The sequence below is a fragment of the Cyprinus carpio genome, chromosome B24, assembly GCF_018340385.1.
Source record: "Cyprinus carpio isolate SPL01 chromosome B24, ASM1834038v1, whole genome shotgun sequence".
NCBI lineage: Eukaryota > Metazoa > Chordata > Actinopteri > Cypriniformes > Cyprinidae > Cyprinus > Cyprinus carpio.
This window is the reverse complement of record NC_056620.1, coordinates 1,918,828-1,938,278: the sequence shown is the minus strand read 5'-3', so window position 1 is coordinate 1,938,278 and position 19,451 is coordinate 1,918,828. Positions and strand designations below refer to the sequence as shown.

At 37.4% G+C, this 19,451-nt stretch overlaps 1 protein-coding gene across 5 annotated transcripts in view; it reads left to right on the top strand.

The window, feature by feature from the left end:
• LOC109070279 (partitioning defective 3 homolog) overlaps positions 1–19,251 on the top strand; it is a 455,709-nt gene extending 436,458 nt beyond the window's left edge. For all 5 annotated transcript variants that reach the window (XM_042751639.1, XM_042751638.1, XM_042751637.1 and 2 more), the window contains 2 exons: positions 8,068–8,192; positions 15,814–19,251. In XM_042751639.1, coding sequence (XP_042607573.1) covers positions 8,068–8,192; positions 15,814–16,210 — 522 coding nt within the window. In that variant the 3' untranslated portion in view covers positions 16,211–19,251. The remainder of the gene's footprint in view (positions 1–8,067; positions 8,193–15,813) is intronic.
• The last annotated feature ends 200 nt before the right edge of the window (positions 19,252–19,451 follow it).

Below are 19,451 nucleotides of genomic sequence, written 5' to 3'. Positions count from 1 at the left end.
AAACTCAATTAATGCATTAATGTTCTGTTTCACTTAGATCAGTGGAGAGAGAGAAAAAAAATCTGTGTCTTAGACAGAAAGATTAATGATGGAGGCATAATCAAAATGCAATCGTTAAAAAGGTAAAGCATGTAATACCACTAGTGGCACCAAATGGAACTGCAAAAATCTAGAACTTTTTTCTGAAGTGTGAGTGGTGCTAGTCATTGCAAAATCACTAGCCGCATTTCCAATACCCTTCCAATTGCGCAAATTGAAAATACGGCTAAAGGAAATGCATCAGTTTCACAAACACTTCCATATATTGCAAAAAAAACTTGCATGAGGTGGTTTTTCAGGCAATTCGAAAAAGGAATATAACGCAAAACCGCAATGGAAACAGTTTTTATAGGTCACCTGGCGTACGTAAAATTCACATGATAATTTTTTGATTTACTATAACCTCCAAGAAACACCTCATATGTGGCCGCTCTTAAGTATAAAGGACTTTCCTTGCCATTAATGCTTGTATAAGCCAGTATTTACACTGCATTACAGCTCCAACACAGCAACAAGAGCTGATCGTGGCCACTCTAGTCAATACTTGTGTTTATACCAGCTGCACCACGGCACATTTCAGAAGCATCCCAGAATCGGCTCTCCGGGCTGCTTTATTAAACTTTCACACATACGTCTCCTTCGATTAAAAATAATGGTTAGTGCGGTGGCTGCGATATACATTAACCTACCAACATCCGTTGCTATGACTCATCATGAGAGGGAAAAATTAAGTTCAGTTGCAAAACATTAGTTAATGGAAATGGCCTCAATTCTCAATAGTTTTTTTTTTTTTTAATCGACATTTATAAAATATTGCAAAAGTTTTGCACGAATCTGTAATGGAAACCTGGCTACTGACACATGCTGTATTTGGTGTTTGCTAGGCCGGGGCGTTGCTATGCAGGCGTTTCTGGATTGTTGCTGAAATTTGCTTGGTGTTTGTTTGTGTGTTCTGGGTGGCTGAAGAATGTTACATTGAATGTACGCTAGGATGTTATGTGGTTGCTAGGGTGTTCTTGGTGAGGCTGGGATGCAAAGTTGTGGGTGTTTGCTAGGTGGCTGCTAGGGTATTTTGGATGGATGCTAGGTAGGTTGTTGCCTGGGTGATTGCAAGGGTGTGTAGTGTGTGTTTAATAGGTTGTTGCTAGGCTTTTATTAGTGGGTGCAAGAGTATTCTGAGTGGTTGCTAGGGTGTTGCTAGGTTGGTTGCTTGGGTGTACTGTTCTGATTGTAGGGATGTTGTGGGTTTTTATAGATTGTTGCTAGAGGTTGCTAAGATGTTGCTAGGAGGTTGTTTACTGGCTAAAAAATGCCCAACCCCCATTCTCTAGAAATAAGTCGGATCTGTCTGTGTATGGGTTTTTAATCACTACTAATGACAGATATTTAATAAATAAATAAATAAATATGCTTAATGCAGGTAAATCTCAAGTGAGTGTTTCACTTCAGCAGTACACATGGTCTCCTAAGCAACGACTTCTATACTTGGAGACATGCACTAGCTTTTATTTGACATAGCCTTAGCTAGTCTGTTTGCAGTATGAATGAATCAGAACCTCTCTTGGTACCTGATGGTGTCACATTGTCTGGGCTTCTATTACAGGAAGTAAAAGCCCTGTTGTTTGCACAGCGCTGAACCAGAGGAGTCAAGCAAGAAGCCACCTAATTGCTTGTGATAGTTTACATTGTTTAAAGACTAGAGACATTTCCGTAATAGAGTACGCTCCCTCCCTTGAGTGTCTCAAGTCTACTGTATTAACGGCTGACGGGTCGGCTTCTCAGTTTGAACAGGACTGGTTTCAAATAACAAAACATGTTAGGTGGGACCCAGGGAATGCCTTTAAGTCTTTCAGGGTATTATAAGAAGGGCAAATTTCCTGAAGACTGCGGTTTAGATGTCAAGCATGACTTTTTTTTTAACTCCAAAACCAATTAACCCAAAATGTAACAATGAAATACAGAAACACACTCACATTATTTTTTTATTTTTTATAGTGAGGGAAAACTCCCTCCAGCTTTATAAAGGTGGGAAAAATCATGCTAAAATTGCTCCGGCTTAGGTTTTGTGAATTGTATGGCATGTTGGCCCAACACAACCAATAAATGGTTATTACAGCGGAGAGGTGTGTGTTAAGGATGTAACAAAGTATTCAAGTCCCAATGTCTACAGTGGTTACGGTTCTGCTAAAAAAAAAAAAAAAAAAAGAAAGAAAAAAAGAAGTGTAACACTAAGTTTTCACATCCAAAAGAATCAGGTGGTCCAGGTGTTTTATCCCTGGATTGCATTAGAATCACACACACTCAATCAAAGCGAATACAAACAGGCTTGACGTTGATTTAGGGTCTGAGAGGGCCCACAAGCGCTGTGGTCCTGTCGACTTGTAGAAATATACAGCCGTCAGTCGTAGCAGCAGGTTGAGAGAATGATGGTTAAGCAGGGTAAGAGAGCGCAAGGGAGGCGTTTGTAGCCATAACAGTCTTGTTGATCCTGCTGCCATAAGCTTGATATAATGACGTTATAAAACTGTCAAAACAAAGCTCCTCTGAGAGCATCTAGAATTTTTTGGGAGGTGATATGATGTCACAGTGAAAACTTGTTCAACATCAGATGAATATTGCAACGTTTTTATAAAGTGCCATTGAATTGCCATAGCGTTTTGGATATGATAAATTCTGGTATTACCATTACATGCATACATACATTCTTTATTTAATAAAATACAATTCAAAATTGACATTTTAGACACATGAAAATACTATATTATAATAAAAAAACAATATAATACAAAAGTATTATGGAATCCCATAGTAGTTTTTATGTAATTTCTATATGTTCATTATCAATAATATTTCTCAAGTTCCCACAATTTGCTTGATGTCTACCATAGTTAGACAATTTTGTTGTTGTTGTTTGAATAACATTTTTGTTTGTTTGTTTGATTTCTTTCACAAATACCATGGTAATACTGTGGTATTCTGAATTTTTATTTGAAGTACTTTTTCATGGTATGCTATTATCATTTGATGCCCACACTGTACTACAGTATTGCATTTTGCAGTTTTTTTATGGCGATGAAAAGCAATTATTTAATTAGCATTTGTAACCACCTAGCTACAGGTACTCAGCACGTTTTGAAGGTTTCTTTAGCATTTCAAAACCTGCCGGTTGTTATTTATAGCTTTGATTATAAATACTGTGCATTACACCATTTAGAAGTGTCCCTTAAATGCAACAGACAATGATTAAACAATGATTGATTGCCTTTTAAATACGTAGCTATGTGGCAAAACTCCCAACTTTACATCAAATGCCTCTCATTTATTTATGAGCAAAAATAGGTAAGTACACCTCAGATAATCCTTCAAACCCAGCGTGAGTTCTGACAGCATGAGACGCACATTAGGACAGTGATTAAGGTGTGTTCTCAGTGTTCACAATCCCCCCGAGGACTGAAAGAAACCCGTCATCAGGTTTTTATGTGCGACGACGAGCTGCCAACCCAGATCGCTGATAATCGCCCCGTGGCCAGAACCTGTCACAGACCTCCAACGGTAAATAGACAATTAGACGTGTCTTGTTATGACTCCCTTGTATATCACGCCCAGCGTTTCTCGCTATGACTTTCAAAGGGGCTTTTCCAGATGTTTGTCATAAAGAGCATGTTCCTTCCAGAGGCTTGCCGCCCTGTCTTAGCCAATAAAAATCAATCTTTTCTTAAGACGATCAGAGGCCACACAAGAGACGGAAGTTTTATGTCGGTGCATGGATCACACACACACACACACACACACGCACAAATGCTTTCATTAGGCCTGTATTTACGTGCTTTTCTCCTCTTTTACAAGGACCTCGGTGCTGGCAAGCATTCAGGCAGCCTTCATGACTGGAAAGAATGCCATTGATTTCAGGATTCAGAGTAACCAGCATCTTTTCTTTGATTATGAACCGCACAGGATTTCCACAGTGTGGAATCAGAGAACTCATGTCGTTGTACAGTCGATCCACTGCAGCCAATGGTCGGACGCGGTTATCTCTCAATGCTGCAGGAACACACCGTAAGCTCAGGGAACAATGGCTGCATGTAGGCGAAAAGAAGTACACAACACGATAATGAGCCTACAGTGGGTAGATAAATCCACTGCGGCTCGAGATTAGTGTCCCTCCAGTGAAATATACGTTGATTGCCTTCCTACTGTTATATATCCTTTCACGTTCACCAGATTTAGAACTAGATGATAAAACTGAGATTACCTACAGGGGATGTGGGGACTGTATCTGCTCTGAATACTGAGCTGAACCGGGATCCCAGTGTAACGCAGTCAATGCTTCACATTTTGTTTTAGGTCTGGAAGGCTGCAAAAAACTTTTAATATTAAAATATCAGGTTGATAATTCAAAGCTTTTTCTAAACTGGTGAATACACTTTATTTTAAGGTGTCCTTGTTACAGTGTAATTATACAGTTTTGTACTGAGTAATATTAATTAAAAATTTTTACTTACTATATGGTAAGGGTTAGGATTTGTTTTAGGGTTAGTTGCATGTAATTATGCATAATTTAGTTATTACTATAATAAGTATGTAACACGTGTAGCAAAGACAGTGTACAATTAAATGTTAAAAAAAAAAAAAAAAAAAAATCACCATTGTATTTGGTCCGGACCTAAGCAAGTGTTAATAGCAGACTTTCCTGGTTTGGATACACCCTTAGTGTTCTACTGTAGTAACCAGGGTCTTTTGGGAGGTTACTAAAGTGTTGCTAGGTGGTTATTAGGGTGTTCTGGGCATTTAATTATGTTAAGACGTTGCTAAGGTCTTCTGGGAGGTTTCTAGATTGTTTCTAGGTGGTTGTTGGGGTGTTCTGGCTGTTTTATTATGTTAAATGCAATTAATGTGGGTTGAGTTGGTTTTTAAAGTGTTGCTAGGTCATTGTTAGGGTGGTCTAGGTGTTTAAGTGTTTTACTGTGCAGTTGTTAGGGTTTTCTGGGAGATTATAAAAGTGTTGCTAGGTTGTTATTAAGGTGTTGTGGGTCTTTGTATGGATTTTTTATTTATTTATTTATTTTGTCTTTGAGGTTTTTGAACTGTTGCTTGGTCATGTTTAGATTTGGTCATGTAGAGATTTCAAAGGTGTTGCTATGTGGTTATTATGGTATTCTGTGTGGTTTAGTGTGTTACTATGCAGTTACTAGGGTCTTCTAGGAGGTTTCTGAGGGTTTTCTAAGTGGTTATTAGGATGTTGTTACTGTGTTGCTATGGTGTTGCTAGGGTGTTTTAGATGGTTGTTAGGGGGTTACTATGTAGTTATGAGGGAGTTATTCATTGTTGTTAGTGCTTGCTGTTTTTAGGATTTTTTAGGTGGTTGCTATGCTGTTGTTATGGTGTTTTGGATTGCTGCTAAGGTTTTGCTAGGTGATCATTACAGTCTTCTAAGAGTTTTATTGCATTGCTTTGCTGTTGTTAGGGTGTCCTAGGTGGTTGCTAGGATGTTGCTAGGTGGTTACTAGGTGAGTGTTAGGGTGTTCTCATTGTTGTTAATGCATTGCTTTGCTGGTGTTAGGGTGTTCTTGGTGGTGGCGTGAATGTTGCTGAGTAGGATGTTGCTTTGGCGGTTACTAGGTGTGTTAGGGTGTTCTCATTGTTGTTAATGCATTGCTTTGCTGGTGTTAGGGTGTTCTTGGTGGTGGCGTGAATGTTGCTGAGCGTACACTAGGGTGTTTTATTGTGTTGCTGTGCAGTTGCTAGGGTAGGCGATTGCTAAGTTGTTGCTATGTGATAATTAAGGTGCTCTGAATGTTGTTTGGGTATTGTACTGTTTTTGGGGTGTTCTAGATGGTTCCTAATGTGTTGCTTAGTGGTTTTCAGAGTGTTGTTATGCTGTTGTAAGGTATTTTGGATGGTTTCAAATGTGTTGGTAGGTGATTTTTTAAAGTGTTCTAAGTCATTACTAGAGCCTTGAGGGTTCTGGGTTTAAATGCTATAGATAAACCTTCCATGGTGTACAAGCACTCAAGCAGAAAGTTTCTAAGGGATGAGAAGAATGATGTGTCTATAGCTCAGGGTTGCCAGGTCTGCATAACAAAACCAGCCCAATGCTACTTAAACCAAGACCAGTTGTGTTGCGGGAGAAATTGACTGTTAAAATCATTTTCTTGGGAGCTTTGCTTCAACCTGCGTCAACAGTATAAAAGTTGCCCAATTTCATGAGAAAATCATGCACTTGGCAACACTGCTATAGCTTTCACTTTTTATAGCTTCACTTTCAAATTTTCTGTCTATATTCTTTTCCTTTGTTTTAATTTGAGACACAGACACTTCAGTGTTGTCATAACTGGCTAATTATGATGCATTTTTGCCAAATAACATACACATTTTCCATTCCCTCTCTTATTTTCCCTTCCTGCTTTCTGTCCTTTCTTTATCTTTTTATTTTTTTTTATTTTCCTGCACTTACCCAGTCAAGTGCATCAGTTCTAAAATTAACTCCATATGTTGGAGCAGGTTTCTGGAAGTGGTCGAGTATATAGTGCAGTAAACATTGTTGCACATGGAGCGTGTGTGTGTGTGTGTGTGTGTGTGTGTGTGTGTGTGTTTGACCCCCCTGTGCACCGCAAGCCCGACCCGTCTTTGGTATTAAAGGCTACGGGTCACACCGTGTGGTAATCGTAACGATTATACATGATTTGGAAGTCTGGGACCGGCAAGTTCTCCTCGCCATCCAGCTGTTTCATGCTTACTTGCTCAGAATTGATGTGGTCAATTTTTCATAATTATGTCTGTCTCTCTATCAGGCCACTTTTTGTGTTTGTTCAGGTGGACTTTGTATTGTTGTATTTGTTCTGTGTCTGAAAAAGAGTGGAGAAAAAAATGATAATTTCTGTGTAAATAATGGGAGCAAGTGGCATGTGCTGTCTGGAGATCTCATGAAAATGTCATGTTTTTATAAGGATTACAAATGAACATTAAATTATCAGCCTCTACATGCAGGGTAGAACAGCAATTAAATTTAAATGTGATTAAATTAGTACTGTGGAAGTTTATTGTGTTTTCCTACTGGTATTTGATGATTTCATTTATTTTTAGGTAACAGTCAGAATTTGAAAGTGAGATTGTATGTGTGTGTACAGAAGAGGATTGACAACCACATTTAACTAGTGTGTATGTGGCTAGTGGCATATCAGAAGACACACACACACACACACACACACACACACACACAGCTACCACACAAAACACACACACACACACACACACACACACCCACCAAACACACAGCACTAATTATTTTTTTGCTTGCTCCAGTTTCCTCTCAGTCCAAATCTCATTAAAACATCGCACTGTGAATAATTATTTCATTGTTGCTTCTAGCTCGCAATAAAAGCATTTCCTTTTCTCTGTTTTTGGTTTAATATGTTGCTAGCGAAGAAATTTACCAGGCCTTTAGCTATTAAAATGTGTCTCAGAAGGGATTTTGCTTGGCCTTCATCAGACATGGATAAAAAATGCCTGATTCTCCAGTTTGCAGTTAAACCATTTAATTCTTCTGTTTTCCCCATCTTATGAATCGTTTAAACGTTCGCTTCACCGCATTAATGCAGCATTTGTCATTTTTGCGAAGTCAGCTGTTTGTAGCACAAGTGCACTCGAGGCTAATTGCGTTCGGGTGTGGTAGTCACGTTTCTCATTAGCGCACCTTGTGCTGTTGGAAGAATCGGTTGTGATCAAGTACCCCTCAACAATTATAAAAGCCCCACCTGACCGTGAATTGTAAAATTATGCTGTGCTTGTTAAATTTTGTGCACTTGTTAACTCGGTCAGTGCAAACATATAGTGTAACACCTTCCTATACATAATCACTGACAAAACATGTCAATAACAAACAAAAAGAAAAGCCTGTATTTCATAAAAGGATCATTTTTTAATCTGCCTGAATGACTTTTCTTTTCTGTCGAACACACAGTTTTAAAATGCTTCATATTGGTGTTATAATATTTATGTGTAATTGGAATATGTATTTTCATATTTCAGACCAACACGGGTTCTTATACACCGACGGGGCGGCACTCGGTTTCTGTGGAGGACCAAATGCAGAAGCAGAGAGAGGACAGAGACTCTTTCACACAAGCCCAGAGGCAATACAACTCCTTACCGCGGTAAGAGAAGCCACAAAGAGCCGTCACTGCACAAAATATCTCAGATTCTCTGATCTGTTAACCACACATTGTCTCTCACAATAACACTAAATTAACAATATTTGCACAAAGCACTGAAGCCCTTTTTTATGCATAACCTTTGGAGTTGGAGTAAAAAGTAGTTTTAAATAAAATTCAATAAAATAAAATGTATTAGCACATGTAAATTCATTTTATATTATTATTATTATTATTATTATTATTATTAACTTGAATAATTTTCATGCCTTTTTGGTGGGACATTAACCTTGCTGTAACATGTAAATAATACATAAAGAGTCATGCATACCATTATTATGATGCCGATACTTCCCTGTTACCTTTTGTAACTGTATTCCTTACATTCAAGGAATAAATCTCAAATACGAGTACAGAAGTTGCCGGATCGCCTAGAGCACAGCAATGAAACCTGATGCTTTAATAAATTCATGCTAATAAATCAGCCGTAACCCAAATATGCATGCAATCTTATTTCCACATCTCTCACACTCTGTCTGACCTCAGTGGCATTTCTCCGCTGAAGTCATCCCATTGTCATGTGGTTGGTTCTGTCTTTGCTCTAAGCCTTCAGAACAGCAACAGCATCTGTCTTCATGCTCACATGCTTCTCCTAAACCTAATAAAGATCAGCCCGAGAACCTGTTTGTTGAGGAAAGTTTATCTTGGCAACCGCAGTCTATAGGGCCCCCCTTTTTCGGATGGATATCGGCCCCATCCCTCATCTGTTTTTATCTGCTTTCTTCACTTTCTCTCTTTTTTCTTCCCCTCCCCTTTGCATATTTGTCATAAATGTCAATAAAGCTTAGAATGATGCCTGCGGGCTGAGTTTGATATCAGCGTTTCTACTTGCAGGCATTGGTATCTTCTTAATCTGCTTCAGTTCATGCAAAGCATCCAGCCAACAGACATGAGAAGAAAAAATCCCGCATTAGAGCTTTACATACTTAACTGACAGGGGTGGGGAACTGCAGGCGCTGCCGATAAAGTTTAACTCAATACTTCAGTACATTTATTTACAGCACAGCAGGAAAAACTGCATTTTTTTTTTCTGAAGAAAATGTACTAGCTCAAAAGTCACCTTCACAATGCAAGGGTGTCGCCAAGGTGGTCTGTTAGCCACAAAAGAAATCTTGAAGGCTGACATTGAAGCCTAGTCTCTATGACACATTCTCCCTTTTTGTCTTTGTGAAAATTGTGAATCTGATCACTTTATCAAATTTTGAATTCACTTCTCAACAAACTGCTCAATTTAATGTACAAACTGCACGTTACATGCAGAAGTTACAAGAATTGCAAAAGGCTTATTTTGTTATTGCCAAAGTTTTAGTTTTTTTTTTTAATAGTATAATAAGGTATTGATACTTTTATTCACCAAGTATGCATTAAATGCTAATCTTCAGATATTTTGTTCATCAAATAATCTTGGAAAATAAGAAGAAGAAGAAGAAGAAGAAGAAGAAAATAGATTAACCAAAGAGCATATTAGAATTATTTCTGAAGGATCATGTGACACTGAAGACTGGAGGGACGATGCTGAAAATACAGCATTGCCTGTACAGAAAATAATAAAATAAAATAAAATAAAATAACCATGTTAATTACATAAAATAACATATTGATTTAATAATTTAAGCATATTTATTTATTTATTGAATGAATTCATAGGTGTTAGGAAAATATAGGCAAACAAATTTATAAGCAAAAAATATTTTGTCTGTGGAAAACATTTCAACTTAAATGCTAAAATAAAGAAAATAATAAAAACAAAAAACAAAAAACTTACCAAGACTTAGCATTTTTTTAAGTCTGTAACCCTAAGTCTTACCAAGACAGAAATGAAAATAAATAAATAAATAACATAAATACATGTGTTATTTTTATTTTAATGCCATTCAGTTTGCCTTAGTATAAGTTTGTTACGTGGGTGTTCTGAACTGGAATAATTGGGAAATGTCTATAGTCTGTGTGGTCTAACATGCATGGTGCTTGTTTTTATTGGCTTTGGGTGCGGTGTAACCAGGATATGTACAATTACAGAATTAGTCCCCCCTCAAGCAATCACAAAGCTCAGCGCACACCACAGAACAGAGGGAGTTCTTGCATCAGAAATCCCAGTTTCGTCCATCGTTTTTTCCCTTCTCTTTCCCAAGACAGTAGAGGAAGTCCTAGGGTCAATAAAGAGGTTGATATTCACTACTCCACACTACGTGGACATAATGACAGTTAATCAATTCAACCAATCCGCTTTCACTATTTCCCACTGCTTTAAGCATTGTCAGTGTCACTGTCTATATTGAGTGAACTTTAGACAAAAACACCAGCTTTGCGAGGAATCCGTCATCTGGTTCCTGGCGGAGCTTTGACACTTTCCCTGGGGAGACTCCGCATGGACAGTGGCCCTTTGATGCACATTCCACTCATAATCTCATACTGTCAGTCAAGCTGGTGTTAAATGACCCCTGTCCTCTGGAGGACCCGGCAGAGATGCGCACTCATTAGCAATGTAAGGACTTACTGGAACGCCATCCCTCCACCAATCATAACGCAAGATGGATTAATCAACAGACTGTGGATTATAAGCAAGCTTTAACAGGGATCCTATGTGTTTACACTGTAGATTCAGATTTAGCACTTGGCTAATGAAGGGATTCTTGTTTGAGAGGTGGATTAGACAGAAAGAAAGGGAGGGACAGAAAATGGCAGATAAGCGAAGTGTATGCTGATTAGCAGTAATGGAAGTCATGTGAAACAGAGCACAACTTCATGCAACAGCTGCACATATAATAAGGCAACACTCACAAAGATAAGAGGAGGGTCCCGCGTTCCAGCCTCTCGTTCTGCTTTCTGTTAACAAATAGAAAACATTACTCAAGGTGTTGAGATAATATTGTTCTCTGTGTGCATAGCGGTTGCTATTTTGATAAACTGTGATGCACACCAGCTGTTCCTCTGATACTCACAAACACTAGCTCTTACAAAACAATTAAAAAAGTCATATACTTCTGTCATTAATGTTTTTAGCTGTGTTGTGATATAACATTATAAAAGAGGTATGCTTATTATTTCACATCACTTTATCTACATGTGAATTGTGTAGTTTTTGCTCCACTGGCATCAAAATTGCAAAAAAATAATGACTGTTTTCGAAAAGGTTTCCCCAAATAGTCTCCCTGAACAGACAGAAAGCTCCGCCCAAAACTCCTGCCATTAGTTGAGCTGTTGCTATGTTGGGCTGGGCTGGATTTCAAATAAATCTATAAATGTTTTACTTATAGTTGTCTCTACTTATTAACTTGAAATAGGAGTCACATAAACCAAAAAAATACTACAGCTAACAACTACCATTCTCCATCAAAAAACTCACTAATACCTCAACTAAACTCACAACACCTCACTAAACTTATTTCACCTCACTTTATCTACAAGTGAAGTGTGTAGTTTTGGCTCCAAAAAAAAAAGAATTTCAAAAAAAAAATTACTGTTCCCAAAAAGTCTCCCCCAAAAAACCTCCCAGAACAAAAAATAAACAAGACAAACTTCTGCCATTAGTTGAGCTTTTGCTGTGTTGGGCTGAGCTGGATTTCAAATTAATCTATAAATGTTTTACTTATAGTTGTCTCTACTTATTAACTTGAAATAGGAGTCAATTAAACTTAAAAATATGACAGGTTTCATATAGATTCACAATATGGCATGAAACTTATTTCACATCACTTTATCTACAAGTGAAGTGTGTAGTTTTTGTGCCACTGCCATCAGAATTGCTAAAAATTACTGTTTTTAATCAGTTTTCAAAAATAATATCCCCATCTGCTATTGTTTCAACAGTCAGAGAACCCCACCACAAAATCTTGTGTTGTGGTTGAGCTGTTGCTATGTTTGGCTGGTCAGGATTCTCAAGCATTAAGAGCAGTGTTTTGATAGCGCCGCTGTGTTTTCACATTTTTAAAAGGGATACTCCACCCCAAAATGAAAATTTTGTCATTAATTACTTACCCCCATGTCGTTCCAATACCTTAAAAGCTCTGTTCGTCTTCTGAACATAATTTAAGATATTTTGGATGAAAACCTGGAGGCCTGTGACTGTCCCATAGACTGCCAAATACAGTGACTAGGTCCATAAAAGGTATGAAGTCGTCTCTCAGAATACTCCATCTGCCATCAGACGTGCAATCTGGGTTATATGAAGCGACGGGAACACTTTTTGTAAGCGAAGAAAACAAAAATAATGACTTTATTCAACAATTCCTTTGTCAACAGTCTCCTCTGTTTCTCTCCACATCACCGTATGCTGCGTATGCTTTTCTTTGTCATCCGGACCACAAGGATGCGCTGTTTTCTTTCAAATCAAAGCTAAATACACATAGAAACAGCGCATCCTTGTGGTGTGGATGATACATTCGGATGATTATTCTTTGACAAATAATTGTTAAATAAAGTCATTATTTTTGTTTTCTTCGCTTACCAAAAGTGTTCCCATCGCTTCATATAACCCAGATTGCACGTTTCATACCTTTTATGGACCTAGACACTGTATTTGGCAGTCTATGGTACAATCACAGGCCTCCCAACTACATGGGGGTAAGTGATTAATGACAAAATTTTCATTTTTGGGTGATTTGCGGGTTTGGAACGACATGGGGGTAAGTGATTAATAACAAAATTTTAATTTTGGGGTGGAGTAACCCTTTAAGGAAGTTAATATACAGATGTTTCACTTATAGTTGTCTCTGCATATTAACTTGAAATAGAAGTCATTTAAACTTAAAAATATGACTAACAGCTGCCTTTAGCCTTGACTAAATTCACAATATGGATATATTGAGTATTTTATCTCAGGATGGTACACTGTTGGTGTATCTTCATACAGGACCGGAACTAACTACTTTAATTAGAGTTCTAAAAATGTATTGTATCTATTGAATTAATTACTGTTAATGCTGTAATGAAGTTTGCTTCTACAGCTAATAGCTGCCTGTTTTTACATATACGTAAGATGTGTTTCAAGGTGATAATTAGTCACCTTTTTCTCAGTAGTATGAATAACAAGTATGCAGACGTCACTGTAAGTGCATAAAGATTGTTTTTTTTTTCTTCTCTATCTCTCCCTACCTAACACCATTGCTTCTTGTGATAAGTGTCATGTGCTTCTCTCAGTTTTTCTGTGTTCTGCTGGGATCTATTCTTAGTATGAAATACAACAATGTACTGTAATCAACAGTTTTATTGGCATCCAGTCAATTTCACCTTCTACGCATTTGAAAATACTATGTTCATGGCCTTTGACTTTAAATGATATGCTTCACACAATCGGTCCTGAATGTAATCTGTATTCATTTTCAAACCCCACTGATTTTTTATTTATTATCCAAACAATATGACCAAAGTGCATGAAACTATGTGATTCAGTATTGCTTTGCTAGGCCAAAATGACTATTATATCCGTTCATACTAAACATTAGAGATTTGTTCTAAACCTTAAAGCATAAATATTACATTTTGCAGTGTAATTTGTTGCATACTCTTTCTGGTACAAAAATGAATTACACCTCAAATCATGTGGCTTGTTGGAGAGAGGTGTGCTATTATATTTCTTAGCAATCAAATATACAATTGTCACCTAGCGATCAATAAAACTGGTGACTTATATTGAAAAGGGGACCCAAGCCATTTCTAAGGTCGGCAATAATACAGACACTTGGGCTTTTTTTAGACTTGGGCAGGTAAACAACCACCTAGCAATCACCCCTAGCATCATTCTTGTGACAAAAAAAAAAATGTATACACCCCTTATTTCACCACCACATTCTGAATTCTGGACAATACTACAACATTTGTGTGCCTTCTTTTGAAAGCACTCCTTTCTTGTGTAAATCCTAAAAGAAGTTTGCATGTACACACTTACACGCATGCTTTTAAGTGTCCAAAGCCAGTGAGGTGTGAGTGGGGCTTCATTTAGCCATGAGGCGATGGGATGTGGCACGGTAGCTACTTCACATTCCCACTTAATGGATCCTAATAACAGAGCAGAGAGAAGATGGACACATTCTGAGTGGACACCCCTCACAATGGCCACCACGTTGACAAAGAAATTTGTAGGTTGGATATTTCTTACCTCGTTCCTTTAGGCAAGAAACGGATCTGACGCTGTCGATCTGTCAGATGTCTTGTAGTTGATTGGCCGATATGGATGGACATTGAAGGAACCTGTTATTTCCTTTCTTGATGTTAAGTACGCTAGCTGGTCTCAACCAGTGTGAGTGTTTAACTCTTTTTGTGCAGCACTGAACTAGATTTTTACATTTTCTGGAGAGCATGTGACTGGCGCTTGTCTTGGACAACTTATTGTAGGTGGTTGTTACCATAGACTTTACCATAGGCTGTAAAAAAGTTGGGTGATACGTCCCTATTTCCTTCCACTGTAGAAAAACAAAGCCAAAATGTCATTTGGATTCATAAAGTGGAGCCGCGGTATCAAGGTCCTGTCCGAACTCTCACAAACACTGTTTTTATAGCATCAAATAAAATCACACTTATTAGAAAAACAAACACTTGAAAACACTAGCATAATAAGAGCTTCCTAAAATGACAGAAACCATATTTGGGAAAAAATTATTTGAAGAGTAATAATTTTTTTTTTTTTTTTTTTTTTTTTTTTGTTAGGCTCACATCCCATTTATTTACATGGAGAGGGCGGGGTTTATGACCTATACTGCAGCCAGCCACAAGGGGACAATCAAAATGTTTTGGCCTTACTTTTTCGGATGTCTGTGGCACACTTTATTGTATGGTTTCTAGATGGTTACTTACTAGCCCAGTTCAAAAGAGCCTACTCTCAGGTCTAGATTTTATACATCCTTTTCAGTTAACGTCTTTTTTTTACCATGTTTTGGTGTGTTTCTGACCCTTCTTTCAGTTTCACTTTATTTTGATGGTCCCTTTACCACATTCTGTTGACAATAATAATCTCTCCTTAGAGTGTTAGTAGAGTATAGGTAGCCTTAGTAGGGTTAGTGTTAGAATAAGTTGACGTGTACTTGCAAAGTTTCTTATAGTCAGTAGAACGTCTGTTGGGAGACCATCACAATAAAGAGTTAGCAGATATTAAGCAGACAGTCTTCTAATAGTCTAATGAGAGTAAGTTGATATGTGAGTGTAAAGTAGTGCTGTCAAACGATTAATCACGATTAATCACACCCAAAATATTTTTTGTTATATAATATGAAGTTTTTGTTTACATAATATACATGTGTGTACTGTGTATATTTATTACGTATATATAAATACACACATGCTTGCATATATTTAGGAAAAATATGTTGTGTTTATATATTAAATATATTTATATATAATATAAATTATAATAATATGACTATATACATGTAAATATTTTCTAAATATATACTGTATGTGTGTGTATTTATATATGCATAATAAATATACACATCAAAAACTTATTTTGGATGTGATTAATCGCGATTAATCGTTTGACAGCACTAGTGCAAATGTACTTATTGTGAACAGAATGTTCAAAAGGGACCATCAAAATAAAGTGTTACCCTTCTTTCTCTTTTCCTTACAGACAACCACGTAAAAACCCTAGCACCGTGTCTCAAGACTCTTGGGATAAAGTCTATCCTCCTGGCGAGGTCTTTCACTCCGCCAAAGAGAACCCGCGCTATTCCAGCTACCAGGGATCCCGCACTGCCAACGGCTACCTGGGCGCCACCGCTGCCACGGGCCTGAACGCTCGTGTCCTCCTGGAGACCCAAGAGCTCCTGAGACAGGAACAGAGACGAAAGGAGCAAGAGGCTAAATCCAAGCTACCTGCTATGGAGGAGACACCAACCTCAAGCCAAACCCCTGTTCCTGCTCCACCCAAAGGCCCCTACCGACAAGACGTGCCACCCTCGCCCACCCAACTCGCCCAGCTCAACCGTCTACAGACCCCTGAGAAGGGCCGCCCCTTCTACTCCTGAGACGAGAGATCAAAACTGTAGGAAAAACTGTATGACGGCAATAATATTGAATGGAGAGAGACAGAGCTATAATATGGAGACTGTATGGAGGATTGGTTTTGGAGGTTTTTCTGAGGGTTACCAAGTTTTTGTACTCTATTATGGAATCTTTGTATACACTAAAGATCTTCGTCAACTATCCATCTCCCATTCTTACTTTTGACAAATGTGTATGTGTTTGTCTAATTCACTGACGTTATGGCACTAGGTACTCTTGACAATCACATGACAGTCGCCCGAGGCTTTGATACATGATTTCCACCATATTGTGACCTACATATCTTGTTTTTGTCAAGTGTTTTGAGAAAAACAAGTAGGTGGGTGAATTTCACTACACCTGTCAGAAATATGTCTAGGTCATGTTTCACCACAAAATCTAAATAAAAAATAAAAAATAAAAAATGCAATATTTAGTTATAAAACGAAGTTTGTTTCTAGGTCTATAAAGATTTTTTTTTTCTTTTTCATTGTGTTTCATCCCTAGAGCCCTGCTCGTGACATTCTTTTTTAAATATGTATTATAGAAACAAATTAAGAATTTGTTCCCATATTTTACAACTATCTGCATTATGTTCTCTGAGATGTGTTACGTTAGTGAGAGTTTTGTGGGTGTAGGTGTGCAGTATGTGTTCAGGGCGAGTGTGTTTTTTTGCCCATGTACTCCAGCAGTGTAGCTGAACTCGGCTTATAGAGTCTGAGAGGTTATAACCCCACTACCCTCCCATCTCCACCCACTATGTGATTCTTCTGCTTTGACCCTGAGTTAGTGGCCTCTGTTCCTCCACTACTAAGATGGTAAATGTACAATAAATGTACAGAAATTCAGGAATTAGAAATTTTTTGTAACTTGTTTAAAATACTTCCAGAAAAGCAAAGAATTCGGTTTGGTGCTTCCTAATAGAAAATAGAAAAGTTTTTTTTATGTCTACACAAAGCAATGTTATTCCATAGCTATGATTTCATCCACCTATTTTGTAATATTGCATAAAGAAACTCTGCATGGAAACACCAAGATTTAAATTGTTAAAATGTGCATAAAAAGGGTATAATTTCTTTATTCGATTAGAAGATATGCTCATAAACTAAGATGGAAACACATTTTACAAATAAATTCTGCAGTGCACTTCAAAAAACTCATGTGGCTTTGCCTCAACAGTGCATGTGATTGCAGAACTGAACTAACCTGCACACCGTTCTCATCACAAACCATCTCAAATTTTGTTTCAGTCATTCTGAAATTGGGTTTCATCTGCATGCTCTGAGACGCAAGTCATTTATTATGTAAGTTTCCCTGGTTGCAGCAACTTTCATTGATGAAAGCAGTGTTTTATTTGCAAATGTTTTATGCAATATTCTAATTTTGCGCATAAGTTAATTTGGCGGATTTGGATGGAAACATAGCTAATGAGATCAAATGTAAATTTCTTTTATCAGGAATCTGTGATTTTGACAAAAAAATAAATAAATAATTCTATGACAAGTGGTTGGAGGGGAGGGGCTTAAAAATTTGCGGGATTGATGATGTCATCCAAAATGGAAAATCATTTTAAAAGTGGAGCATGTTTTTGATGAAAGACGATGTTAACTTTTTTTTTTTTTTTTAAGTTCACAGAGCTTGCATAATAACCTCAGGAACATGTTAACTTTAATGCTTCGTATCAAGGCAGTGTGCTTGTGTGTGTGTGTTACTGTTATACCCAGTAGGTGTGGGTGTGACTCTGACCTTTGCCTTCATACAAACTGTCTTTGGTTTCAGAGACTCGGCCAGAGACTAGTTTTGTTCAACACTTTAGTTTTTTCACAACAAAGTTCAGGTTACAGCTCAAGCCACAGTAGCCACGGATAAAGTCCATAACCTGTTTAAAGAAGCAGTTCACCTAGTAATGAAAATTCTGTCATCTGCTCTCTCTCATGTCGTTCTAAACCTGGAACACAAAGTGTAGTCCATGCTTTTCTCTTAAAACGCATGTCAAGTTGTCCATATGACTTCTATGATAAAACTTGTCTATATACTTTTATTTTATTTTTTTCAGCCTGCCAGTCTGTTTTAGTTATATAAAAAAAGAAAGTCCATTCTTCAAAACATTGTCATGAATGAGAAAAAGTACATTTTTCCAAGATTATCCCTTTAAATCCAGCTGCCTTCTAACTATTCATTCAAAAATTCAAACCACTCTAACAAACGTCATGTGACTTTTATGTGTGCTGTATGTTTTTTGATATGTGTGCGTGTGTGTGGGTTTTGCGTGGGATTGTGTATCACCAGTGCCTGTAACATGACTCTCTCTTGTCTACGAACTGTATCTTGGCAGGCACATGAAACACTTGGCCACATTTTTCAGAGCTGAAGCTAAAAGAGCTCAATAAGCTCTCACAAAAGGGAAAGCCAGGCCCATTGACCGATGTAGTTTCCTCCAAGTTTCTTCCTGGCGTCTCACTCTGTCTCGGATCCATTCATTATGGAAAATGTTCAGTATATCTGCTCTATTCTTCTCTGACTTTGGTACTGCCTCCCAAAATTGTTCGGGGTTCTGTGGTACAACATGGTGTGCTTCTAATATTGTATCTACAAACAGACATTTCCATAGCAGCTTTTTTTTTTTTTTTTGGTGCTGGCTGCTTATCTGCTATTTTATATCACATTGTATACACGAGACGTTTTTGTTGGGAAGTGCCTGTGAAGAGGGATGTTTTTGTATGTTAAAAGTTTAACGTGTCGCCAAATGCACATATTTTTAAAATGAAATTATTGTATTCCTTTGTCTTTCTCTGATCTCACAGCATTTGTTTTAATCATTAAAAGAAAGCAAAGATTAATCTGCACATTTTAATGTATTTGTATGACATTTTGTCATCTATGTAAGTCGTAGGTACTATGGAGTTTGATTCCTGTATGCAGAGTGAAAATGGTTTTACACAAAGTTTTCACCTGATGTGTCAAAATATAAAGCTTCTCTGTACATATCAAATCTATATTCAATAAAAAGTTTCTCCATTCTGTTTACAGTAAATGGTTTGTTTGCCTTTATTTAAAAAAAAAAGACTGAGTGCTTAACCAAGTAAAATTTTATGCACAATTTTATGACATGGTAGTATGTCCCAAAACTTGCCAACTCTTCTGATTAAAACTCAGAATATCTAGTTTTTCATCCAAAAAAAAAAAAAAAAAAAAACATACATATAGGGCATTTATTAGTAGGCA